A 27923-nucleotide genomic window follows, 5' to 3' on the forward strand; every position below is an offset into this window, starting at 1 on the left:
CGACTTGTTTTTTTTAGGTGATGGTTCCGTGGTGGGCCGCAGCCGGCTTGTTTTCCGGGTCGATTTTTTCTAAGTCGGCTGGTTTTTTCCGGAGCCCAAAAAAATTTCAAACTGCCCCACAATCGCCTCGTTTTTTTACACGGAGGGTATTTAATGTCTCGTTCTAAGACTACAAGAATAATTCACGAGAAATTCATGATCAAATTTCAGTAGAAATGGCAGCACTGAATATACCAATAATAGGAATAAGTCTAACTTTCTCTGTCACATAAATAAATTCCATTATCTTGAAAGTTGAGTTGACAACTTTTACTACCGTTTACAAAAAAAAAAGGAATAAATAATCCTTTTCTTTACTCTTTTGGCTGGCTGTGCCCATGATATGCCTTTTGAAATGTTTAATATATTTTTATAACAAGCATTTCTATTTCAAATTTCAACATTTATGTAATTACCTATATTATTTTATGATTTATGTTTATAATGTACCTACAGCATGCTGTGTATTTGTACGACTGTTACAGAAGAATATCTGTATAAATACAACAAAGTGAGTATTAATTGTAATTCATATGTATTATTAATTATGAAAAAATATTTCTTATGGTACCCATATGAATTTTAAATTCATTACACAAAAAAAATACAATGCAACACATTTTTGTAAAAAAGCAAATTTATTCCTTAATGTGGACATTTTTAAAGTATTAAATATTTAAATAGTTCTTAATAAATTTAGTATTTGTTGAAAGCACAATGATAATTTCATTTTGGTGGGGTCAGGATCTGCGTATGCCGTGTTTTCAGCACTCTTTTTCATAAACGCAGCATTCGACACAATTTTACTGACAACAGGTACTTTATTAGGTGATTCGACAACCAGCGTACCGAGCGCTACTAGGCATCTGAAAATATAAACACATAAACAATTGAATCATTTGCAATCCAATAAAACAATATAAATGTACGATTTAACAAAAAAAATATTTCCGTTATATGGCTAAATTGCTGATTCATAACGATCATCGTGACCAATCAATAGCCTATTACTCGCAACGATTCAGATGTCATTGACATCTACGGCGACGAAATGAGAAATGTCTTTTTTTCTAAGCAAAAGTATAATGTATCCGGCAGTACATAGGTGACGATGAACAACACTTCTGTATGTTGGAATAGATTGTATGCACACTACTCATTTCCACTCAAAAAGTGTTGGTAACTGTCACCTACAAAAATCATCTTTTGGGGTAGGTACCTCATTGCTAGTGATTATGTTATGGTAAAGATAAATCCAATGAATTACATAATATACATATTATTATGTAAAATGTTATGAATATCAAAAAAATACATAAAATTTTGTAGCCCAACTGAATAGCTGAATTGAGTACAAATGTAACAAACCTGAAACATCCTTCGTTATCTGAAAACCTAGTCAGCATTTGCAAACCGCAGTCACACAATAGTGAAGTATCATTTTGATTTCCTAGAGCCACGCACAGATTCAGTAATAACGTAGCAGATGCAATCTGTAAGTTAATAAAAATAACGAGGTTTTAAAGTAACATTATGAAAATAATATGTACAACTATACTATACTCGATCCGAGTTGGGATGGCATATAGCTGGAATATATGCTGTCCTGATTTGATATACCTTTCCCATGGTGGCCAATAGATTTTAATAATATCAAAAATTGTCAATATGATGTAATAATTTACTAGCATCATTAGCTCACTAGCATTTTAATTGTAATGGTTTATACGAGTTGTGTTCTAATTATAACATCAATTATGAAAACAACAAGACAAGGACGGTGTCCTGAATTCATAGTTATAGCTACGAAATTGACTGATTTATGGCGAATATACTATGTAGGGTAAAGCTCATGGCAGCCCTCGTAGTCCTGAGTGAAAAGTGGTGACTTGTCATTTGGGGGGCCAAAGTTCGATTCTCGGTGAGGTCAAAATATATTTATGTGATTTTCTCAAATTCTTATGAACTGTTGTAGTGTAAAAAAGAATATATTATATATGTATATTTTTTTAAATTAAAAAAGAAATTAGAACTCCACAAATAAAATTCTCATATCGAGTCAAGTACTGAATTCATCAATACTTTGTTAGATTCTTCTATGGAGATGGAGTCCTTTATACAACAATATCTTAATGTTGCTATAGTAAAACCGCTTAACCATCAATCTGTACAGATTTGAATTCTTCTCATACGCAGGAAGTATGCCTGATAAATTTGGCCTTTGTCACTCAGCACCCCCTTCCATTTTTTCAAAATTCATGAACAAACCATCGAACCTTTCGAACCATCGAATTCGGTACATTTATAAGGCTAATAATTTAACTAGCTGTAAGTCATTTTGTATTGCAGGAAAATTTTACGTATGGTTATAGATTTATTTACCAGGGTTGCACTGAATTAAAAAAAAAAAACTTATGTTGAAAGCCTTATGTCTTTTTATAAAATCGAACATTATATTTTGATGAACTATCACATAAAATTCTAAATAACAGAATGAAAGTCAATAACTAAAGCCATCAGAGAAAGATGCTCTGCCCCCATTCCACTATGAAGATATTGTCGCATTATTTTATTGAACCTACATACAGTAAAACCTCGTTAATACGAATTCCACAGGACCGAAAAAAGAATTACGAATTGTATTGGTGAAATATATAAAAAAAAAATTTTTTCTCTTTTGATTTTCATTATCGTTTACGATCATAGATGTGCCTACCACATTTCCGGTTCCGTGTGTGTTAATGGGTCATAAAATGTCAGGATTATTTTTATTACCTTCTTTAAATAAGTAATTTATGATGTTTTAAGAAAAGTCTGTAACAATTTTCAATGACTGGCTCATGAAATAGTACACTTTATTACAATTTATTTAATATTTTTATATGCCAGGACTCTGAAATCATTTCGAATTACGAAATTCGAATTAAAGATATGGTTTTATATGAAAATACTGTTTAAGGTGACGCATCAGTGAAACGCCAAATAATTCTCAACTGTACGCGCGACGAAATTTTGTACTCGCTTCGCATTCATAGAGAGAACGTTGAGTCAGACATACGTCACTTTGCTGCGTGATGGCGACGGTCCAATTAATTCTAAAATCGTGTAAAGATGACTAAAAACGTTACCCATTTACTTTAAAAAGAAAACATGTCAATGAATATATTATTATTGTTACTAATAGAATAATAAACAGAACGTAAAATGGACGTATGTTGGATTTATATGAGAAATAATATTTCGTTTGACAGGCGTCTTTTGCACCCGCGACCCGCAATCCGCACATCGCCTAGCAACGATCTTTTTAGACCGTGCCTCAACTAATGCATGGCCTTAAGGGATTTTTTTGCGAAAATTTCGAATTATCCGTGTTCTTCTTCATCAGGTTTTACTGTACACTGAAATGCTAAATCTTTGCAAGCCAATGAATGTTAAATGAAAAATAAACATCACTAGTCAAATGTTAAGGAAAAAATATTCATTACCTGCATATTTTTGTTTAGGTCCATTAGACAGATCAAGGAACTGATAACACTCTCATGATTTTTCAGAACCATCATTTCCCCCGGCAGATGAGTGAAGGCATTCGTCATCACCCTGAGAGACAATAATTGATTAGCCGGAGGACACTCTGCAAAACAAAAAGTTAAAAAATGTTGACTTGTAATGAGAAATTGATATGTATAAATAAATAAAACCTAACCAAACAAGAAAATATTGACTTAGTCATCATTAAGCAATTAATATTCACGATTAACATATACAAAAAGTGTTTGTATTTAAAAAAAATTTGTTATTAAATTTTATATGCAATGATGTAATTATAAAAAAAGCAAACCAACATTTCCGATATAAAATGGAGTATAAAGACTTTTAATAGTATCAATGGTGATGCATATTCTAAAATTTTTTCTATCTGCTCTGAATCCAATTATGTATGCATATGTATGTATTGATAAAAACAAAATGACGATTGAATAGCGAACACAATAATATGCACCCATGAAACAAGAGGTCCTAACTTCTAGGTGTTAGCTTGCGAGTGTTAATGTATTGCATTACACATAACTAAAATGAGGACAGTGGTAATCCCCATTCATCGCGACCCCAGCGTGTGCGGGTTCGTTATTATTATCGCGATCTTTTTTTAAAACTGGAAATTGTGGAAAGGGGAAACTATCCACCAAATTTAATTTGTAATGTGGATGAGACGCAACTCTATTGGAAACGAATGCCAACACGTACATTTCTTTCCATAGAAGAGAAGACTGCTTCTGGATTTAAAGCATCCAAGGATCGTCTAACTCTCAACTCATTGAAGAAACTGATGGAGGTGATCAAGATGCCATGCGGGTTTGGTGGAAACAATTTAATATTATGAAAACCATCAGAAACATCGACGAAGCGTGAAATGAAGTCACCCAGTCGTGTATGAAGGGTGCTTGGAAAAGGTTGTTCAGTGAAAGAAGTTCACTGCAATTATGAAAATGATATTCAAAATATCATCGAAGAGATTAGTCTTATAGCCATATCCGGAGGCATCGAAGGTGTTAATGTATATGATATTCAGACTTTGTTAAAATCACATGGCGAACCCTTAAGGCTGTACATCAGTTGAGGCACGGTCTAAAAAGATCGTGGCTGGGCGATGCGCGGATTGCGGGTGCAAATGACACATGCCAAACGAAATATAATTTGTCATATTGTTACCGCCTAAGCCATGGCATCCTCAGAGGATCCAAGGCCATGAGGCCTGAATCATAATTGGGCGGATTCATGCAAATATGAGCAGATTGACTGCGAGACAAATTTCTAGCCCGTAAGCTTAGACATATAAAAATTTATAGTCACCCTTTAGAAACATAGCCAACAAAGTCTGAACTAAATGAGTATTATTCCATAAATACGTGGGTATTAGGAATTACTTTCTCAGCATTAATAATTTTATCAGAAGCCTTGCCATTAAATTCGTCCCTAGCATAAAAAAAAATCATTGACCTAGCGTAAAAACAAGAGCATCCTAAAAGCACTTACCTACTTATATTAAAGTCATGCATAATAATAATTAAATACCTATAAATTCATTCATTCCAAGCCATTCAATGTCTAATGTATTTAGTTCAAAATTATGTATATTAAGATTTTATTTATAAGAATATAGTCTGTTCATTTTGTTTACATATTTCAAAATATTATGTACCTACCAAGCAAAGAAATCGAGGGTATACTGACAGAAAGCATTAAGTCATTAAAACAAGTTCTGAGATAATCGCATTAATAGCTTAATTTTTTTTTCAAAGCTTTCTCCCACGTAGAATGTTTTATGTTTTATATATTTTTTTTCTACATTATAAAGAATAACCTTTTTGGCATACAAAACATAAGATTTGATGTTGATAAGTTGTATGGATATTTTTTTAAAAATGTAAATGTAAGTGACCGCTGACATAATGCATTCTGTCAGTAACTATTTGCTAACTTTGACATATTATTAGATAAATGACAATGCATTATTGTTATATTTATTTATGTTAATGATTAGATTGGTACATAATAATACAAATAAAAATAATATTTTTAGTGAAAATAACATTATTTATTTCAAATTAGAGAAATATAGAAAAAATACAATGAAAATAATAATAAATCACAATAATTTTTAAACAGATTTTTTTTAGAATTAAATTATTTACCGTAAACTACAATAACATTTCTCTGAAGGGTATGCAGATTGGATAGTATTATCACCGGCCTTCTGAGCGCTCTGAAGCGGAGATGGCAGGCCGTGATAACGTCAAGGTCAAAGCGGGGGTGGGGGACAGAAACGCACGGGGTATTTGGTCAAGGCTGGTTTATTTCATCGTTTTGCAGGGTAGTCGTTACAGATACGATACAGGTTATTGTCGTCGTTGGCGGTCGGTTGGTAATTGGCGGGCTGCAACGTGGTGTCGCGGCTGGGCTGCTGATTGATTGCTTGGCATCCGAGGCGAGTCAGTGCTTGCGGCGTGGCGATCTGCCGATGTCAGATGTGGTCTTTTTGGCGGGCTGTCCGGAATGCTGGCTTGGCTTCGCGTCCGAGGCGAGCGAAGGCGAGAAGAGATTTTGCCGATGTCAGATGCTGTTGGTTCAGCGGTTGATGTCAGAGAGATGCTGGCTGGTCGACGTATCAGGCAAGAGAGAGCTTTCGCGCCCATCCAGATCCAACTGCCAGATTCGCGGCGTCCTGTTTTATCCGTCGGTCGGGAAGCTCCCTGTTTTACCGACGGATTGACTAGTGGCGGCGCGAGCGGCCGTTTTTGATAGACCGTGTCTGTTTTGGCGGGATTTTGACGAATTTGAATTTCAAGGAGACGGGTTCCGCTCGGCCGAGGGTTGCGATCACCGCGAAGAGTGGACGTAGGCTGTGGTATTTTGGGAAATATGATGGTTCGGTCCGCCCTTTGAGGTAGTCTCCTGTGGGAGATTTCCATCTGGTATCAGTATGCTACATATTACGACTAGCCTTAATTCTGATTGACATTCTTTGCACCTTGCACTTGCACATTGCACTTATTTATGAAAACAATTAGATTAGTATCAGTATTAATATTAAAAAAAAGAATGTTCATTATTATTTGTCGTTTTTGGCATCGGAATCATTTATATCGGGCTCCGGAAGTAAGTCTGGATGGCTGTTATTCTCGGCAGATAATTGTTGAAACCACCAATGAAAAATGTCCAGTATTACACTTTTTTCACACAAATCCTTTTTTTTTGCACAACTTATTTTTAATGGATTTTTATATTATAATTGTGGAATGTTTTCGATTTCTACAAAACAAATTTGGTTGATACGCGAAGCATTTCTAATTTTTAAAACGTTTATTGTTTCGTACACATCACTAAAATTATATTTATATTGAATGGTAAATGGTTTTTCCTTTTCATATTTAAGACATTTCATTTTTAGCCAATTTACGCCAAGTTTTTATTTTTTATTAACTGATTCGACAAAAATTTGAGGTCATAAAAGTCAGTATATTTTAGCTCGCTTGCTTCGTATGGTTTCTTTTTCGAAATGAAACGAGACATTTAAAAATCATTTAGTCATTGGCACAATAAATCGACGCAAACTTTTGCCTGTTTTCTATGGCACTATGCATAGAATCGCATTCCATAGATTCAAGAAAAGAGCAGATACTTGCAAATTTCTATTATGGCCTCCGCATGTATCGGAGAAGAAAGATATTTCAGTTACACTCGATGGAAGCTGCTTGAGATACCACATGAGACAACTTCCTATTTCGCAACTCCCTCGTTTTCCATTTATTTCGGTCCAAGCCAAACAAAATCCTTTATTCGGCTTTGGACCTTCGTAAATAGTTAAGTTAAACATATTTAATTTTCTTTTATAATAGAGCAGTGAAACCTCTGTGGATAGTATATGTAACACACTCTGAAGATAGTATGTTACAGTCATGAATAAGGACTCATTATTAGACATATCCTTATCTTTTTCTTTTTCAGAATGACATTCATTTTTCCTTTTCAAATGACTCTGAAAATCCTCTTCCATTATGATGTTGTCTTCGGGGCAACTTACTTTGTATTTATTACAAAATGTGCACTGGTCCTTTTTTGGTTTGAAAAACGATAAATTATAATTTTTGCAGAACACTCTATGATAGGTTATCTGTGTCAATAGTCTTTACACAGGCTATACATTTTGCAAATTGTTAATTTACTGTCTAAATATTACCTTATATATATATGTCCTTTCTCGTGTAGTGACTCCATAAACGGGAAGGATTCTATGTGAGACTTTATATGGATTAAATTCTCATTGCTTGTTTTGTGAATAGGGGGATGTTTACCTCTACGATCGTGTAACGTAAACTGTACTTCCACGTCTTCTTGTTCTTTAAATGCGTGAATTACTGATCTATTTGAAATGTGTAAAGTACTCTAAAAAAATATTTCAGACTCTGACTTTTTGTCCACTCTTGAAAAAGAAATAACTCTTTAGTTTTGTCTGGATTTCCTTTTTTCATTCCTTGGTTTTCTATCAACGGGAATTTCAATCTCAACATTTTTTAGAATGTAATCTTTTTTGCGATCATAAGAACAACTCCAACACATCTTTAATATATTATGTTTAGCTCTTTGAGACGAAGCCATTCTAATAAATTCTTCAAATGGTTCAATGTATTGTTTCACTAATCACTAAAGACAGATGAATTAAAATTGCAAAGGTATGGCCTATGCCCTATGGTGACATCTATTGACAAAATTTGTACTGACAGAATGCATTATGTCACACTTAATGCATATGCCATGTTACAAGTCCTGTATTTTGTACACACAAAACGCATTATAGGTCATATAATGCTTTCTGTCAGTATAAAAAAATAACAATATGACTTAATGCAGTTTCTATTTTCTTACCAGTATATCCTATGACTAAGTGCGTTTTACCAGAACTCACTTAATGCGTTCTGCAAGTATACCCTCGAAATGCAGTAATAATAATTCCAAGAAATTCACAGCCCCTTTTCAAAGCATGTACCTAGAAAAGGTCTGAGATATGAGACCCAAGGTACCTACCTACAAGCCAGGTACATATTATGCCAGAGGTTGTTTTTTTGTCATTTTTTCAGTGACAGAATTTGTAGGTAATATTTTTAATTCTTGCCTAGAGTTAACCTACTACAAAAAGGTTGATTGTCATTCAGTTTTGGAATTCTCGAGCGAGAGGGCCGTGGCGCCGCGCTGGCGCGCGTCATTCGCCAATTTCAATTTATTTATTTATTTTTTTTAAATATTTTTGTTAAATATTTTCTACGCTATAAATTTACTGTAAATGTATACCGACAAATAAACGCCCTGTTTTCGCCTGTACTTTCGCGTTGTCAATCAACATAAGCATGTCCCCGGAAGAAGAAGCCAGCAGACGATATCACCGTGACCTTACATCATCAGGGGGGGTCCAGAGCGCTTCATCCTACACCCCCCCCCTTTCGGAGGTGACAATATAAATCCAACATACGTCCATTTTATGTTCTGTTTATTGTTCTATTTGTAACAATAATAATATATTCATTGACATGTTTTCTTCTTAAAGTAAATGGGTTATGTTTTTAGTCATCTTTACACGATTCAAGAAATAATACGCCCCTCGCCATCACAAAACAAAGTGACGTGTTTCCTGCTCGACGTTCTCTCTCAGAATGCGAGCGAGTCCAAAATTTCGTCGCGCCTATAGTTGAAAATTATTTGCCATTTCACTAATGCATCACCTTAACTAATGAAGAGCTGCAGGAAACGGACTGCCATACGTCGCTAGAAAATGACGTCTCCGAACCAGTTCCCGTGCGCAATTTAAGTGTTAAAACTATTGAAACGCAGCTTTCTCTTCACAATCAATGCATGGAGTTGTTATAAGAGAATGACGAAATTACGAGCGAGTGAGTGTTGTAAAACGTGGCTGTAATGCATTACTTAAATAGAGATTCATCATGAACTTACTAGGTAACAAATTATCCAGTAAAATTTGCATCAGATTTTCGCCAAACCCATTGCTCTGGAAAAGATCAGAATTGATTTCTTCATTCCTAAGAGATAACCTTGTTACATCCAGCACAGGGAAGAGTATTTCTGTAAAAAAAAAATGATTTATCATGAGCAATTTTTGAATAAATAATAGTGTAATACGTACATAACAAGATCATTAAGGCTTCAGCCACATGGGCAGGTGCTTCGCTAGTCCTGAGCTAGATGCCATGCTTGTCTACTAAAAACACTACTGCCACATTGCACGCTACGTGGTTAGGTACAAATCCATTTGACATTTGGGAGTGCTCAAGTTAACAACGATGTCACTCTCAAAACAAACCAGAAAGCTACTTGTCACAGAGAATTTAAGTTTAAAATTTCGAAAGTTGCAAATTCGATCTTATTGGGTGCATAATGTCAATTCATCCCATGCGTCATTATTCATAACCTCAAAATATACGGTGTTTGACGTTTGTCATATTGAAGAAACATCCGCTATCTTGCAAAATCCATAGACAATGGTAAAATCACTAGGTGACACAATAAAAATAACCAACACGTTTGTTTGGCGGGAGACTCACGAGACACACATAATCACGTAGCGAGGCGCGAAGCATGCAGTGTGGCCATTGTGATAGAATAGTGTGTGTTCGTTCACTAGGATATGTCACCTAGCACGAAGCCACCAAGCAAGGCATCTGCCTATGTGGCCTTAGCCTAAGATTTCATACATGAGTCAATATTAGTTAATAATTGTGGGTAGGTTGCTCATATTGGTATTCTTACTTTTTATTTTTTGATATTTGATGCTTCCAAAAACTTGTTTGGTTTTATTACAATTATTTCTTTAAAGAAGATTATTCTAGTGAATAATGACGGCTTCTAGTGTACCCTGATGCAAAAAAGATTTGTAAACATCAGATTCCCAAGTTATTGAATCTGTTTCTTGCTTTGCTTTCATTTATATTTTAGATAAATTTTGCGACACACAAATGACATATTGGATCAGGTTTTGAGTAGTTCCAAAAAGTTTTATTTCCAATAAGTTTGCATTATACAATAATATGATTTTTCAATTAGATTGATTAGTTTATCATTTACATTATTACAGATAATATTTACGATAAGTTTTGATTTTTCAAAGAAGTTGATCAGGGCAATACATTGGTATGAAGTGTGGAACTGACAGTAAATGCACAAGAGATACAAAAAATGGTTGATCCGATAAAAAAAATAAATGACCAAGAATCACTATCAGCAGGGTGTTTTATTTTTACTATTTTCATACAATTTTCTTTTTGCATGTTGGTTTTGAAATATTTGTTCTTGCTTATGTGCTCTGTTCCTTACTTCACGTATGATCAAACTGGATGCAGTCAAAAAAACAAATTCTACATAATATATGGGTGACTCCAGCAACTATATTCAAACCTGCCGCGAGTGTTCCAAAAAATGGTTGTATCCGCGACAAATGATATCTTTATTCAATACACGTTCGGATTGCAAGAGTTTTCATTTGTTTTAAAATTGACAATGATTTTGTAATATCTAAATTTGAAAGCTTCAAGAAAGTTTTTTGATTTCCACATAATAAGTATCGTTTTAATTATTCAGATATCCCTTCTAACTGACATCCTAGAGTGAGAAATATGTGGAGATATCAACGTAGTAAATAATCCGACATCGGAAAATCCATTGTCATTTTATAGTTTGTCAATTACCCAATGATATAATGTATTCTCTAGTGCGCATGCACATTAGAAAAAGCGGTGAGTAATTTGTTAAAATGCGCATGTGCAAGAGAAGTTGCGCAACCAATTTACCCTGTTGCGCAATTGGTGGATCTTTCAGCGATATATTACCATGGCACGGATTCAAGTTGCGTTGAGTGAAAAAATTAGTAACTACTCGCGGATAACAACGCAGTACATTCCAATCATGAAGGATATATTAAAATATATGCGCAGGAGAAACAGCGAAATCGTAACTCAATGAGATAAAGGTATATACACCAAAAAATATTTATATTTCATTACCTTGGGGCCATGCGAGAAGCTGTTTTAATTTGGCGACACTTTCTAAAGAATATGTAGATTTCTGAAAAAAAAAATACAATTTATGAGACGAATTTTTATCACGTGTTAGAACCATTTCATGATCGAAAAACACTGCATCTACTCACTTGGTCTCCTAGTTTCACAACCGATTGCAGATCATCATTACTGATGACTGGATCAGATGTCATTTTATTGTTGAATTCTTTTAACTTTTCCAATATAAGGGTCAAGTTGCCTTGTTCAAATCTACAAATAAAAAAGAAAAAAATTAGACCAGCATATTATAAAACATACTGTGTAATTGGTTGGGTGGTTGAATAAAAAAATATATGAAAAGGTAGATTAATACAATTTCCATTCCATGACACAGCTTACTGGATTGAATCTTTAATGGACTTTTTTATGAACGTTTGTCTATGTCTTATTGACCTACCATTATATCAAGGCTGCGTTAGCCGAGATCTGCGAAACTTCAAATGTTTATGTATATATATCAGTGGCGAAGGGTGGAGGTAGGCTGTTAAGATTCGCTATAAATAATGCACACTAAACTTTTTTAGTCATATGTATTTGTTTTTATTGAACTAAGACTACAATTTACAGATGGTGTTAGTTAGTTTTTAAAAATCAATTAAACCCGGTCTAAACGAAACCATAATAGTTTTGGTCTAATTTGGGCAATACGACAAAATTGTGCACACTTTTTCATTCATAGTTATTTGTTTTCATTGTATTACAAATACATATTACACATATTGTTGGTTAATTTTTTTAATTCATTAAGCCCTGCCTAAACCAAACTATAATAAATAAAAAATATTATTCTATTTATAAAATATTCAAAGTTATGTATGATTTAATTGCATAATTTTAGATATTTTATAGATAGACATGTATTTTTTGACTATTATCTATTATGGCTTGGTTTCTCAGGGTTTAATTGAATTTTAAAAACTAACCAACACTATCTGTAAATTGTAGTCTTATTTCAATGAAAACAAATATGTATGTCTGAAAAAGTTTAATGTGCACTGTTTATGGCGGATCTTAACAGCCTACCTCCACCCTTCGCCACTGATATATATATATGACCCCCATCCAACCATGACATGTTGGCTGTGAAAAAGTTCCAAATATGTATTGGTTCAAAAAACATTAATTATATCCGGCCAGCTGGATAAAAATACAAGACCTACAGATTAAGAAGGGCAATGCTGTACTGTGAACTTTTACATAGCTGATAAAAATGTTTTGGTTTTTGGTTGAGTAAGAAGGGCAATGCTGTACTGTGAACTTTTACATAGCTGATAAAAATGTTTTGGTTTTTGGTTGAGTAACCGCCTCATATGCCAAATGTTGGCGATTCTAATTCAGTGTATGGCAAATTCATATATTTCAATCTATGTGATCCAGAGCAATGATCCGATGAGTTTTGGTGAATGGCTAACAACCATTTCTCGTAAAAGGTCTGATAATATAAATTCCACTGTGTAGGCCCATCTGCTCCGTTTATGAGCAAACATTGTAAATTACCATGCCTTTCTAGCAGCGGCGACTTCTCTAACACCATGCATGTGCGCTGCACTCCTTTTTCCTAAACATCACTCAATTGTGCAACAGTGTTATTCATAAGTCATCACTCGTTTATCGCAATTTAATCTATGTAAATTTGTACCAAAAGCATGTACCCACTGAACAGTCATAGAAAACGGGCGCTCGTGGTTAGAGCCCTAATAGTGAAACGCATAAACAAGTCATAAACACACATTTTATGGCAGTTTCGGACGCCGCACAGCGTTCACAAAATTCGACACGAAAAAAAACCAGTATACGCGAAACGTAGTAACTGAGATTTAGCAGGATTGATACAAAAAATAGATTGTTTTTATTTATATCTCATAAATTCATTGGAAATAGGCTGATATTGAATACAAATTGATTATGAACATAAATATTAGGGATACGATCCTTAAATCGTTCTATATTTGCAAATATTTGAATATAATTTATAAAAAAATAATATCTTAGTTACCATGTTCTTTTACCAAGAGAGTGATTTATTATAACATATCATATAACAAGTCATATTTTTAACAATGCTTGACTGGCGTGAAGTTTTATTGCATTTTGCAGACGAAGGGAGTGAGAATGGAGTGACGCCTTGTTGAGATTAGAGTCGAAAAATACGTACCTACCTATTCAAAACAATCGATAGTTTTTATATATTTTCTTAAAATATTATTTACTTACAATACAATTCAGTATGGTTTGTCGTTGCGATCCATAGTCGGCCTTTTTAGGTGTTTTGTCACGTTATTTTGATAATTTTGTTCATAAAAATAAATTTTGAATGAAAGATTCATAATAATACATATAATTACTGTTTAATCAGTGAAGTGTATGTGTTTTAAAATGATGTTGGTAAATGTAGACTTTATCAAAAATAATAAGAATTCCCTCAAAGAAAGAGTCAGAATAAAAAAGGATGGTCCGATGACATCTGTGGAAAGTGAAAGGTGTTTTTCAACCCTTAAAAGAATTAAATCGTCTTTAAGAAATACCATGAATCAGGACAGACTATCTGTGTTGAGAAAAAAATTGTATTGTATTGTAAGTATTGAGGTGTTTGCTAAACATAAACAACACCGAATTGATATTCTTTTTAAATAAGGTAAGAAAATTTTTAGTGCACCCCCAATGTAAGCAATTTTGGAAACCACCGGCCGCCACTGCTTTCTAGGGATAAAAACATACTTACTTAAGATAAGTCTTTTGGGGGAAATATTTAACAGCATTGCCGGTTTGCTTGATAAATGCAGCGTTGGCAGCTTGATCAGATGAGTAGCTAGAGGATCCAGTAAAGGGATCTGCGTTCTGTCCAGCTTTCTGGTTCGTAGATACAGCAGCGCCCGGAACATAGCGAGATCCGCCAGTGAATGGATCCATGAAATCACTGAAAAATTATAATTAGTTCTATTATACATCTTTTATAATGTTTATTTACTACATTAAGTATGGCTTCTTCACCCAAAAAAGTTTAAAGTGGTGGGACAAAATGTTAAAAAAACTAGCAAATTTATTTGATATACCACCTTCATTACGATTATCACTTAAATCAAAATGTGGGAACATTCCTGTCAATTTCTCTTTTGACATTCAACATAAAGTTGAGTAACAAAAAACGACATGTGAGAATGTGACATTATACCGTGTCCACACTGGCAACAAGTTGCTGGCAACCTCGTTAGATTTTACGATAATTATCGTAAAATTTCTTAAGCAATTATGATATTATTGTAAAATTTAATGAGGTTGCCAGCAAATTGTCGCCAGTGTGTACACGGCATTAGAGTATTAAACCTAGTTACAATAATTTGAGAAAATCACTGATAAAACATAGATAAAAAATACAAAATGGCAATACGAACACAAAATTAGCTTACCCATTATTAGATCCAACATTTCCATTTTGGCCAGAGTTCTTTAGAATGAAGTTGGCAACTTGTTCTAAATACACTTGAGGTAAAAAGTTTCTAAAAAAATAAATAAAACCATTATTACACACGTATTGATTGGTAGTAAGGATAAATTAAATGAAACTTCAAATGATTGATGTAACAATATCCTAAATATTGAATTGCATAAATGCTTACTTGTGAATGAATGCTTGAGCTGACACCCAAGGATCGTCGCCAATATTATAAGGCAGTTTAATGGGGGGCTTTCCATCTTCTATGTCTACACTGAATACAAAGTCATATTCCTGCAATCAAATTCAAAATCCGGTGTTTTCTTAATGAGTTGATGATAAAGGCCGATGCATATCTGCGTATGTATTGTATCAGTGTGGTCAGGCAAATGTTGTACTGTAGCCTATCAAAATGTGATATAAAGATACACAACGGATTAAAGCAAACATTTTTTGTCAATTTCTCATTGACACATCAAAAAGATGATACATATTGTCGAACAAGAACTTCTTGACCACGTGTTAAAACTGTGAACTAACAATCCCCTCCAGTGAAGCTAATCTCACTTCCGTAATCAAATGAGGAAAATGCCCCCAAATTTATCATTTCATTTTACGATCCCGTGGTGTACGGATCTATAAAATTACGTAATTTGTAGCTTTTTATAGTAAAAATATGTCTAAAACGATTAGGAGTGATGTTAGAATTTTTATCTATTGGTCAACTTTTGGTTTATTGTGAAGAAGAAAAAGAGTCGCATCTAAAAGGAGAGCCGAAACATTATTTAAACACCCCTCTAGCATGCGTTGCCGCCATGACAGGTACGTCGCTGAGAAGTCTTCTATATGCGAATATAGTGACTTCCTGTTATCGCCGATTTCTTGTTGACGGACAGTAGGACACCCTGTTTGCTCTGTATGGATAGAGCGTTATTGCTTTTTGAATGCTCATTTTTTCGAACGAGTCATAGAATGAGCGTGTGATTTCTTCTGTCTTTATGCACTAATGGAATAATGAGAATGTTATTAAAATCTACCGTGAAACTGCAGAACTGACCTCATTGCTGCAGTCAGATAGGAAATGATAGTCAGGTTTAACCAATTGTATTGGAATCTCATGTTATCGGTTTTAATATGGATACCAGGGAATACAAAAATAATGGAAAGTGGGTTGCCTTCTGGGCGAGGCTGTAACAAGATTTAAATCTGGAGTAGGATAAATATGGGATAAATTTATACACGCGTTACAGAATATGTTATAATCAATAGTTACATCTGTATGATGTTATGCATTAAAGTTTATCACATGAATGAAACGTGCATTCAATATTGGTAATATTTGAGGACATTCGGTCTGCTTTGTGTGTCTCGCATTTTATGGTCTGATCGTCATAATGTAATAAAGCGAATTTGGATTCAACGCCTTAGACCATGGCAACTGACTTTCACATTTCTATCTCATTAATCTGCTCTGTGATGGATATGTGAAAAAATCTGACACTGCTGTATTGTATCGTAACACTGGATACGATTTGGGACTATGCAACAAGTGGATACAGGCATTAATAATTACCATTAAAATAATCATTATAATATAGATTAACTAACTGTATCGCACACTTGTTATGGATCATATAATATTTATTTAATGTAATATGCAACATTTATTGAGGAAGTCATACCTTTCCTTCGAAAAGAGTTTTCCCTTCCGATGCTCCTTTGGAACCCATTACATCTCCAATTTCAGTCCAACTTTGGGTTGATGTGCTCCACGAATAGCACTTGACATTGGCACCAGATCTAACCAGTTTCGTCTGTCCATCAGATTTCCCCGGTTCAAACAATACCTCTGGACCTGGGAGACTGGAAAAGTGAAATGTTCCACGAAACTTAATGATAGCACGAACACTAAATTACATTGAAACAACTGAATATTTGCTTATTCAATGCTGCTGCCACTTTTTAATAATAGTATACATCGTCATTGCTCTTTTAAATCTGGATATTCATGAAATAAAGTTTAGAAAAGTTTCCATAAGAATTAAGATATAACTTACTCCGTTATCTTTATACCGCCAATTTCTTGTTGCGATGCTTCTTGAAGCTTCATTACCTCCTCTTCGAAACCAGATAACGTGACATTATCCGCATACCTCGCTGCATCACAACTGAACACTCTTACAACTCCATCACTTGAACCTTTCAAAGGAACAAATAAATTGTTTATAGTTTAATGTAATATTTTATCTTATGGATGTAAATCATGGCGGGTATCGCAAAATAAATTGTGCGATACCCGCCAAAAAGGGAACCATTATTATATGCCACTCAAATGGGTGACTAAATTATCACTACCAACTATAATCCAGGCATTTGATAGTTTAACCTAGTAAGTTATGCGGGAGTTTTGAAACTTTGAATTTTTATGTATTGGAGTGCTCTTTTTTCACTCGGATTTTTCCCGAGTATAAAACTCCCGCAAGACTTTTTAGGAAAAGCCTTTCTTTGACACGTAATGCATGGAGTACGTACTTCTATGTATAGAAATATTTATAAATACAATTCAATATTTCAAATATCATTGTACAATATCACAATGTAAGATAGACAAAAGATCTTTTGTAAAGTAAGACAAGTGGTGGGTATGTACAGTAGTTGTATTTTCTTGTATTACGCTGAAGTAGTTTCCATGCTTTAACCTTTCTAACGCGGCAACTTTAGTCAGCCTATACGCGCGAGTCATCCGCGCGTCAGCGGACTAAAGTCATTTCGATTTTCGTTTGCCTAGTATTGCTTTCGGCCAGGCGCGAATAATTCAAATATTGATTTAATTTATTCAGAAATCATCCTTCTCCTGACATCTGTCAATGGATAGCCTAAACTTTGGTTATATCTAATTTAAATAAATATTTTTCGGGAACGTGTCTTGGATAAAAAAAATATCAGTCATCGGGCCAATTCAAATTTGCCGGGTATATAGTGTCTTATCGCTTCTTAGTGCATGTGCGCCGAACACATTTGACTGACGTGTTTGTAACGATACGAGTTCGTAATATAATATGTTATATCGCGATTATTGTTTTTCAGTGATTGAAAAACTATTTGGTGCGTAAACTGTTAAATAGAATATTCGAAAGTTACATTGATCAAAGTGAATTTACAAAACATTTTTACAAAAGGAATGCTTTTGGAGATTGCATTCATTAGTCTATCTGCTAGTATATTATCCGCGAGTTAATAGTTTCGGAAAATAATTTGAACAAGGTGTCATTTAAATATAGGAGTCGGAGTCGGCCTAGGAGTCCGCGATTTAATATTTCTCTTTGTTTATCATTGATTAACATTTTTAAATACTATTTTCTGGTTATAGTATTAGGTAAAATAGACAAAAATTATTTATGAACCCTAGTTATAAGCCATTTATAAAGAAAAGATACGAACACTCATAGGCCCGTTCCCGCATAAGTGCGGAAATTGTCGTATTACGCAAACACCGGGTCCCGCGCTACTGCGTTTTTATAACACTGCGCGGCGAATCATCGTCTGCTGGCGTGAGGCAGACACTTGAGAATTATTTTTTTCGTAATACTATTCAAAACGGTTTGATTCATGACTACGATTTTTTTTATGTAGAATTCTTCTTATATTTATAGTCGAAAATAACTCGAGTTACTTACTATCAAGTCATTATAATAAAAAAACAATTGAACTTGAAAATAAAATTGTGTTGACTATAAAGCATTTAGAAGTGCAAAAAGTGTTTGAAATTTAATATTTTATGAATTGTAATATGTATTCGAAAAATAAACCATTTTGTTATATAAACTATGTGTCATTCGGTCAATGGTAGGTACAAACCAGGCACTGGTGGTAAGTACATCACTCTCAAATAGCCAGTAGTTCTCAAGGATGATTTATTTATATTCAGCCTGCAGTGCTTACACATAATGTGTATGCGAGTTCAAACAAAAGTTACACAGTTTGAGATGTCCTGGATGCTATAAAAATGAGCTATTTGTGATATTTTTTCAACACACTGACAAAAATGCTCATACAAGTCATAAACCATAATATTATTATTCATTATGTGTATGACATATTTGTCCAAATTTATGAAGTGGTTTGGGTAGCCGGTAGACTATAAGAATACTGAACTGTTTATCATCTGTCATCGACGCATTAGTCCAGTCCCATTTCGTAACTGTCGTGGCGTCGCTCGAGTAAGCCGGCATTTTTTCAATGAAGAAATCTTGTTCGTAATTTCTTATCAGATATAGGCACGAATGTTTATTTTTAGAGTCACATAAAATATTAGGTTCTGTCATAATCATTTTTGAACTTGACTCCGATTTTTTACTACTCTATTTGTGTATGTTTGACTGACATTTATTACGATTTATTGATGCTTGAAATCACAACGCGCACTGTTGTACTAAGTCGGGATTCGTAACGCTTAGAAAGGGTTAAGAATAGGTACTTTTAAAATTTATGAGAATTCACAATTTTACAAATCGGCAGAAATAAATTAAATATGCCAACAGATTTAGAAATCAATAATTTATTTTTAAATTGGCCATGACCACTAAATGGGATGTAAAATTGTGTATCAAACAAATCTAAGCTAACAGCCAAAATGATCATTTTCATTCATCTTTAAATTGTCGTAACTATTATCTCACAACGATTTGCGTAACGTTTGGCTAAATGGCAAATACATCCGTAGAAAAATTTCATTTCAATTATGGATATTACAGTAAAACCTCGTTAATACAAATTCCATAGGACCTAAAATCGAAAAAAAATCGAATTACGAATTGAGGTGTCTAATTACAAAAAGCGACAAGTCCACAATTCAATATTTTCGGGAAACAACGTTTTTATGTTTCAAGCTTCAATTATTTGTTTTAACGTGAGATTATTTTTTCCATTTTATTCTATGTCGAAATTAGAACCAATTGGCAATTTGTTTCAGCCGATAAACTCTTAAATGGAATAAATATAGGCAAAATAAAATTGGACGTAGCGCTAATTGTACCTCACTTTTTAATTTATTCCGCAGAAGGCACATATTTCCGTGGCACTGTCATGAGTTTACCAGACGCTACAGCATGGGAGACGCCCTTTTGCATATTGAACGATCCCTTATTGGTTGCCTTAAACACGCGCGAAATCAACCAAGCTTTAAATAATATGAAACACGGACTTGGCGCTTTTTGTAATAAATCAAGACTTAAAATATTTTTTTTCGTAGGGTTATGTCGCGTTCTGGAATTTATAGATCAATACATATTGTGTAAAATTATAAAAAGAATCCGTGCATATTTTTTTCTTGATTTTGACCAAATGTGGACTTATCGCTTTTTGGAATTAGACGCCTCAATTATGAAATGTATGGGGGGAAAATATTAAAATTTTGAAAATTATTTTTTTTTTTGATTTTCATTAATTTCATTTCCGATCATAGAAGTGCCTATACCGAATTGGGTCATAAAATGTCAGGATTATTTTTATTACCTTCTTAAAATAAGTATTGATTTTTTGAGAAAAGTTTGTCACAATTTTCAATGACTGGCTCATGAAATAGTGTACTTTATTACGATTTATTGAATATTTTTGTATGCCAGGGACTCTGAAATCATTTCGAATTACGAAATTCGAATTAAAGGTATGGTTTTATATGAAAATAATGTTCAAGGGACTTTTTTATCAGGAAAATTTCGAATTACGGCGAATTTCGAATTATCAGTGTTTTTACTAACGAGGTTTTACTGTATTATGAAAGAATCGACCCGATTATCACTCAAAAATTTATGTCGAAACTGATGACATTGTTTGGCCATTAGACGAGCCCAGTCAAAGATGAAAATATAATAAAAAATATGTTAACTTACCAGCAACTATGTCTCCGTTAGAAAGGCAAGTATTGCTCCAAACTGACTGCGCTGGAAGTGTGATTGTGCAAACATTGTCTCCACCCGACCACACCCGCACGGTAGAGTCTTCTCCGCAAGTGATAAAAGCCATCGGACCAATGCGAGGATTCATACAAATGCTGCAATTTGCCAATTGTTATTGAATTAATTTGTTTGTAGACAATCATATTTTGTTATTTGATTCTAACTCGTAAACGTCTTGATCTGTGATATCTGGATGACTTATTAGTGCTCGCTATCTTGAACACTCTTAGCCGGTATACCCACAGTACATCATTTCTTTGATTTGGCTGTACAATCCGGTGTGGATCTTGGCTGCCTCAAAAAGAAATTTCATAACAGATTATTTTTTTAACAAGTAATGGACATTAGCCACTTGCACAACCTATTAGGGCCATGCTCTAGATCCAAACACAAAAAACAGCATGTGAATTTTGCCAGACCAGGGATTCGAACCCAAGACACACGACTTATCAAATGGACATGTTACCGCTTGGTCATCGCAGGCGCTATGCAGTACACACATTTTCTCTATTCGGTCAATCAACCTTCTTGAAATTGTCAACATTCCAGTGATGTGGTTGAAGGGCAATCACAAATAGTTTGGATTACAATAAGAGGGAGTCTTACAACTTTTTAGTATCAAGGCCTAGTCCAGACCAAGAACATCTGTATGTGAACAATGTTTTCCATCGGGTTCGGAATTTAAAAAATTTGTTCAACCAATGTATTTTGATGGCAATTCTTTGGTAGGTAACTGTTTTGTTGATCCAATATTCTGTATGTATGACGTATGTAATTTCTGTGATTGCTCAGCTAAATATTCAAAATAATTATATCTAATCAGCTAATATGTTTAGTGTATTTTGCTACCTATCTGTCAGAATAATTAATGTGGTTTGTCTTGTAACAGGCAGTTAAGATATTATTTATATTTGCATAATATTGTAAATGTTTTGGTTTCGGAACATGTGAACCATTGGTAAATCTAAGGTTGTATTGAAATTTGTGCAATTTTTGTTAGATGAGACGATAGAGTGAAGTTTGACACAGATGAATCTGCGTGCAGAATGGCTTGCAGCTAATTTAATCAATAGTCTTTGAAAACTTTTTTAAGCTTCACTATCATATATTTAGGCTCCGTCTACTAGTGAAGGTGCTGAAGAATGTCTGCCAAATCGTAACTGAGAATAACTTACCTATAAATATAATTAGTATGACCGAAATAAGTGTTGAGGCATTCTCCGTGATTAGACCATAGTCGTATTGCAGCGTCATTACCGCAACTCAAAAACGCATCAATAGTTGCAGCAGTTAATGCTCGGACACAATCTGTGTGGCCTGAAATGAATAAATTAATATGAATTAATTTATCAGAATAACTATAATTAATATATCACATTACAAGTTATGTAAGTAAGGTGGGATAGTTGGGCAGGAAACAAGTAAGCATGAATATTATTAAGCGGTACCAAAGGGTATGATTAATTAATCATGTAACTCAGTGGTTTCAAACCTTTTTCGCATTACGGCATACTATTAAAAATTTACAGCACAATGAGTGTATAAATGGGTATCTACCTACCAATCACTTTTTGAAACTGTTAAAAATATATTTTTCATACCTGAATACGAGTTTAGTGTGGTTGAATTGGTAGTCATTGAACAAATATTATTCTATATAAAGAAATCTAATATAAATCAAGCAGAATTTTGGTAATCCGAAGCCATGAATCAACATAAAGTTTTGAAACTGACTATTTACTTACTAATATAAATAATTATAATCTTCAAAAACAAAATAACTATTACCTGCGAAAGAAAAAAATACTGTCGTAATATATTATTATGCATGCGAGGATAGAGTGAAAATTGAAAAATATATAGTATCGGACAAGCACAAATTTGTGTAAAGTGTACGAATATATTAGATTTTATATTCACAAGACATATGGAAAATAGGAAAAATTTTTGCGGCATACTTATCAATCACTAGCGATTGGGGAGTCTGCTACAATATATTGTTGCGTACACTAAGTGTCACTAAATTATTTGCATTCGGTGCGATGTCATCAATTTTAAAATTATTTATCATAGAAACAGGACCAAACAATAATACATGTTCCTATTGATAAAGTCAATAGATTTATATCTAAGCTAATTTTGTACGACTTCAATAAAGGTAGCTAGATTTTCAATGCTAAGTCAGTGTTTTCCAACGTACGGCAATGTCATTAACAATCTGGCATTGAGGTGTTCATGACGTTGTCACAATTACATAGAGAATGACTATATTATACCTGTCAGAGATTTGGTTTTTTCTCCTTTACTATTCCATAGAATGATTGTTTTATCAGCAGAGGCAGTTGCTAGAGAGCCATTCCCTAATTCAATGATTGCCCAAACAGCAGCCGAGTGGCCTTTCAGAGTAAGTAGAGGAGCAGATACGGAATTGACAGACCATAGTTTACCCGTGTTATCCCAGCTGGCACTGTAAAAATAAACATTCAAAAAATAAATAACTATTTACACAGGCAATTCCTAAATAAATGTGCTTGGTTTATATATTATATATCAGTGGTGTGCGGTGACTTCTGAGATGAGGGACGCTCATAAAAATAATCGAATAATCCAAAAAAGTTTAACTTGAGGCTTAGCGGCGGCACTCGTGTGGTTATCGAAGTATTGTGAGAGTATTGCCAGGTTTGAAAGATATTATTCCTTACTTCCTTCATAGAAACAGAAATAAAAAATACAATTAACTTAGGGCAATTTTATCCCATTGACTAGGGATATTTTTAGTTATAATATGGCAACATTGAAATTTCAAATGATTTTTCCCATCATTGGTGTGATTATTTTGCCAACATTGTTTATGGACCGAATAAGGTCTTTTGCTTGTACAAACATTAGTGTTCTCTATATTTTTATACGGAGTCGAGTCATGGACCCTGAAGGCAAGGGAGCGGAAGACAATTGATGCCTTTCAGATGTGGTGTTGGCGCTGAATGCTTCCTATTTCTTGGACGGAGCACAGGACAAACCCAGTCAATCATACAGAGACTGCAGAAAAGGAACGGCTCTCGACAATATGTCCGAGACGAATTTTTGGACATATTATCCGGCGCGGACCGGACAACCTGGAGAGACTGGTGATTTTGGGTGGCCTCCAGGGAAGGCGAAGCAGAGGAAGAGCGTCTGCACGCTGGAGCGACCAAGTGAAAGAGCTGACTAGGGGCACCATTCAGTCTGCCCTGAAAGAAGCGGAAGATCGAGAAGGATGGAAAGTCTTGGTCACTCAAAGGATGGCAAAATTAAAAAGTGGTCACGATCCTTAGCCATGAGTGTACGACCAAGAAGAAGGTCTTTTTGTTGTTTTTCTTCTGACTTATAATCACCATCAATTTTCAAAACTTGTTGGATTAATAATTAATTCATAACAAAAACCATTTGGATTTTTTATAAAATACCTACCTGATGTAAAAATATTCTATTTATTATACGTAACTAGTTGAATGAAATTGTAGAACAAAATGAATAACTTTACACAAAGTAACCACATAGACAACGTGCTAATATGAGACAGTTGAAGACAGAAAATTATTGTATGCCAATATATTATTTCACCCGTTCTAGTAGCTCGATAGCATGCTGAGTGTAATTTGTCATATACAGGTATATGGGTTATTACTATGTAAGTTTTCATATGAAACATATTTTCAATGATGCGTGTAACATAATAAGTCACGAGTGATATTGGATGGATTGGGCACCGGCGTGAGATATGATATTGACTGGTTGCGTAGGTCAGACCAATATTATCAGCGCTAAAATATTGCATTATATATATGAATAATAGTAACAAAATATTGATATTTTAGCAGTGGGACGTGGTAATTTTTGAGACCAGACACGCTCTTCATTATAAGTGGTTTTATTTATCAAAACAGTTTTACAAGAACTCATATAAATATTCCAATAATGCCGCGGATCCCAGGTTCGAATCCTGGGTTTGGGCAAATACACTTATTGTTTTTCAATTTTGTGTGTGAGTCAGAGTATGGACCTAATAGGTTGAGCAAGTGGCTGACATCCATTTGATACCTCCACGTTTCTACGTGTATGGAGGACCCCTTTAGGGTAAAGTACGAGCGAAGATATGGATGCCACATTCATGTTTCTTATAGTCCGCCAAGCCAAATGTCCTTCTATCGCTGCTCGATGAATAAAATGCTCTGTATTTATTAACTAAAAATGTTCAAATTACCAGATGGGCGAGATAAAGGTTGGTCACGCAGGATTAATATTTATAGTCGTGATTCGAATATTTCAAAAACCATACCTAATGTTGTTTCTTTTGGGCTCGATTCCTTCGAAATCGCTGGAGCTTTCGCCTACCTGGCAAAAAGGTGACTTGGACGACCCTTAAGGTAAAACCCAAGTAAAGGCCAAGCATTCCGCCACGGGCGAGAATGACAGAGAGGGGGTGAGCGTTCAGGGGTAGATCGAGAGGGACAGCGATAAGGCTGAAAAGTGGACATAACCAGTGGTGATGACTGCCAGGTCAGTAAGCCCCAGCCTTCGATCCGTGATGGACTTCGTGTCCCGCTTAGAGTCGACTTTGTGAAAAATTTAATTTGTGCTGATTACCTACTTTCTTTGAAAACGATTTCTGTATCGACAGGAATCTATCCGGTTAGTCAACACGTGTTTACTACGTACCGACTTCTTGTAGCGGTTAAGTGACGCGAATCGCGATTTGCTGGCGACGCAAGGCGCCCAGAGGTGTCTAGATAATTTAAAAATCGAGAAATTAACTTAGATAACTCTTCTATAAATAATAGTGTAGCCGTGCGATCACTGTGAAAAAAAAATATAAATGAATCAACTCAGCAAACTTTTGACCAACCTTTAATCTCGAATGCGCCAGTAAAAACTGTGAAAAAAACTTAATAACTGTGTACCTGTGTGTTGTGTTGTGTATATAACTTTTTGTGAACCATAATTAATAATAAAAACCGTTGACCTTTGCGTCGATCAATTGGTGCGTTCATCACTTTTATCATCCCGGCATCCTATATTTACCCAACTGTCAAGACAACCTTACACTGAACGTGCTCTACTAAACCAAACCCAGCTTCGATTGACCGCCCTGAACAATTTACATCACTGAGCTAGTCGAAGGGTGGAAGCTGGTCGTGTGACTCACACGTATCAACCGACGGCACGCTACCAGGGCGTCATTAACGTCAGGTCGACCGGAGAGTTGAGCGCGGAGGTCGGATCGGGCTGTGCGGCCCCGACTCCCCTCCCTACCCGGACTTCCGGGGTGTCACATTTATATATATTCCGGGGTGTAAAAACAAAATCTGTTAATACAAACCTCCACTCTGTGAAGGCCTATACGATCATATTAGGATCGGACATGGTCAAAAAATAAATATATATATGGGGATTTGTATAGAATATAGGTACCTACCTATTTTGGAAAATATACGTATTTTGGAAAATATTATTATTTATTATTATTAACATTCTGATTTTTTATGTAAAATTATCCTATAAATAAATTAAATTAATAGCAGAAAATGAAAGATAAACTTTATACATAATACCTACATACGTAACACATTATGCTATGGCCGATCGAACCGTGTAAACAATTTGGATGTGCATAAATTTCTACCATTAAGGCGATCTGGGTATCACCATTCTAATACCTATTAAATATTTTTAGGTATGATACAGCATCTATGAACTGCACACACCACTGAGACTGATCTAAGTATATTATTTTTATTCTATTTTCTATTTTTCTTTTTTATATAGAATATTAATATTATGATAGTATTAGATTATTTCTATGGCTTCTAATAAAATGATTTTAGTTTTAATTTTGTCTAATGGATATGTATATTATTAAATATATGAATAGCTTAGAATAATTTTCACATCATCATGGACAAGCAGATCACTAATACGATGTATAAAATTAATACACGCCCTTGTGCAATGCTAGGTACAGTAAAAATCTAACAATGAAAAGCATGCAAACATTTCTCATGTTGAAACATGATATGACAGCTAATAAGCACATAAAAATAAAAACTTCATAATTGGGTCAGTGAGTTATTTATGAAAAGAGTAGTTGAGAATGAAAATAAGCAATTCGGGAATTGATGAGCCAATCGGAACTTGACTTGTATTATACATTCATTGTGGATGTCATTTAGATATCTGATATCAAATAAATCAGGAAGAATGGCATTTTTTTTACACCACTGTACTAACCTCAAGAAGGTGCCTGGTTTCGAGGCTTTAGAAACATTACACACAACATTTTCATGTCCTTTGAATGTGAGAATAGCAACTGGATCTTGAATATTGTATGCACAAATTGTCATGTCATTGCTGCCGGTGATTACTAATCCTTCTGGATAAACTTCACATGGGGGAAGAAAGCATACAGATGACACAAAATTTGTATGCCCTTTGTACGTTACCACGTTCGAAAATTCCTTTACCCTGGAAATAAATACAGGAATTAGAGAAAGTTAAAAACATTTTTAATTCAGTGAATTAACTGGTAAAAGAATCCAACCGTACCCTTCGGGATGCCACAATTTCGCCGTTCTGTCTCGAGAAGCGGATAAAATACATTCATCTTTAGTAACAGAAACAGATCGAACGTCCAAGGAATGCCCACATAAAATTGTGCTCAATTTGTAATTAGGAATTGCCATTTTTACAGTAACACACAAAGCTGTCAGTCAATATGTCTACCGGAACTCTTGAAATATCTCATATCATGGAAAGTGAAGTGAGCAACAAAATATTTCATACAGAAGTTGTCAGCCGGTATTTTGTCTCATTCATACGCTTTGAATTATTCAT

General features: G+C 34.5%; 1 protein-coding gene across 1 annotated transcript; it reads right to left on the minus strand.

The window, feature by feature from the left end:
• Nucleotides 1-658: 658 nt before the first annotated feature.
• Plap (phospholipase A2 activator protein) lies at nucleotides 659-27810 on the minus strand. The gene is made up of 16 exons (XM_085952662.1): nucleotides 27636-27810; nucleotides 27321-27554; nucleotides 23330-23520; nucleotides 22229-22370; nucleotides 20988-21148; nucleotides 17154-17295; nucleotides 16779-16959; nucleotides 15281-15390; nucleotides 15071-15160; nucleotides 14386-14580; nucleotides 11753-11873; nucleotides 11607-11667; nucleotides 9544-9672; nucleotides 3525-3670; nucleotides 1408-1532; nucleotides 659-905 (listed from the first exon to the last, which is right to left on the minus strand). The coding sequence occupies exons 1-16, from the start codon at nucleotides 27770-27772 to the stop codon at nucleotides 716-718; spliced, it is 2355 nt and encodes a 784-aa protein (XP_085808788.1). The 5' UTR covers nucleotides 27773-27810; the 3' UTR covers nucleotides 659-715.
• Between the last annotated feature and the right edge of the window lie 113 nt (nucleotides 27811-27923).

This window comes from Rhyacophila brunnea, unplaced genomic scaffold (assembly GCF_057557595.1).
Source record: "Rhyacophila brunnea isolate RB1 unplaced genomic scaffold, BYU_Rbru_1.0 scaffold_3, whole genome shotgun sequence".
NCBI lineage: Eukaryota > Metazoa > Arthropoda > Insecta > Trichoptera > Rhyacophilidae > Rhyacophila > Rhyacophila brunnea.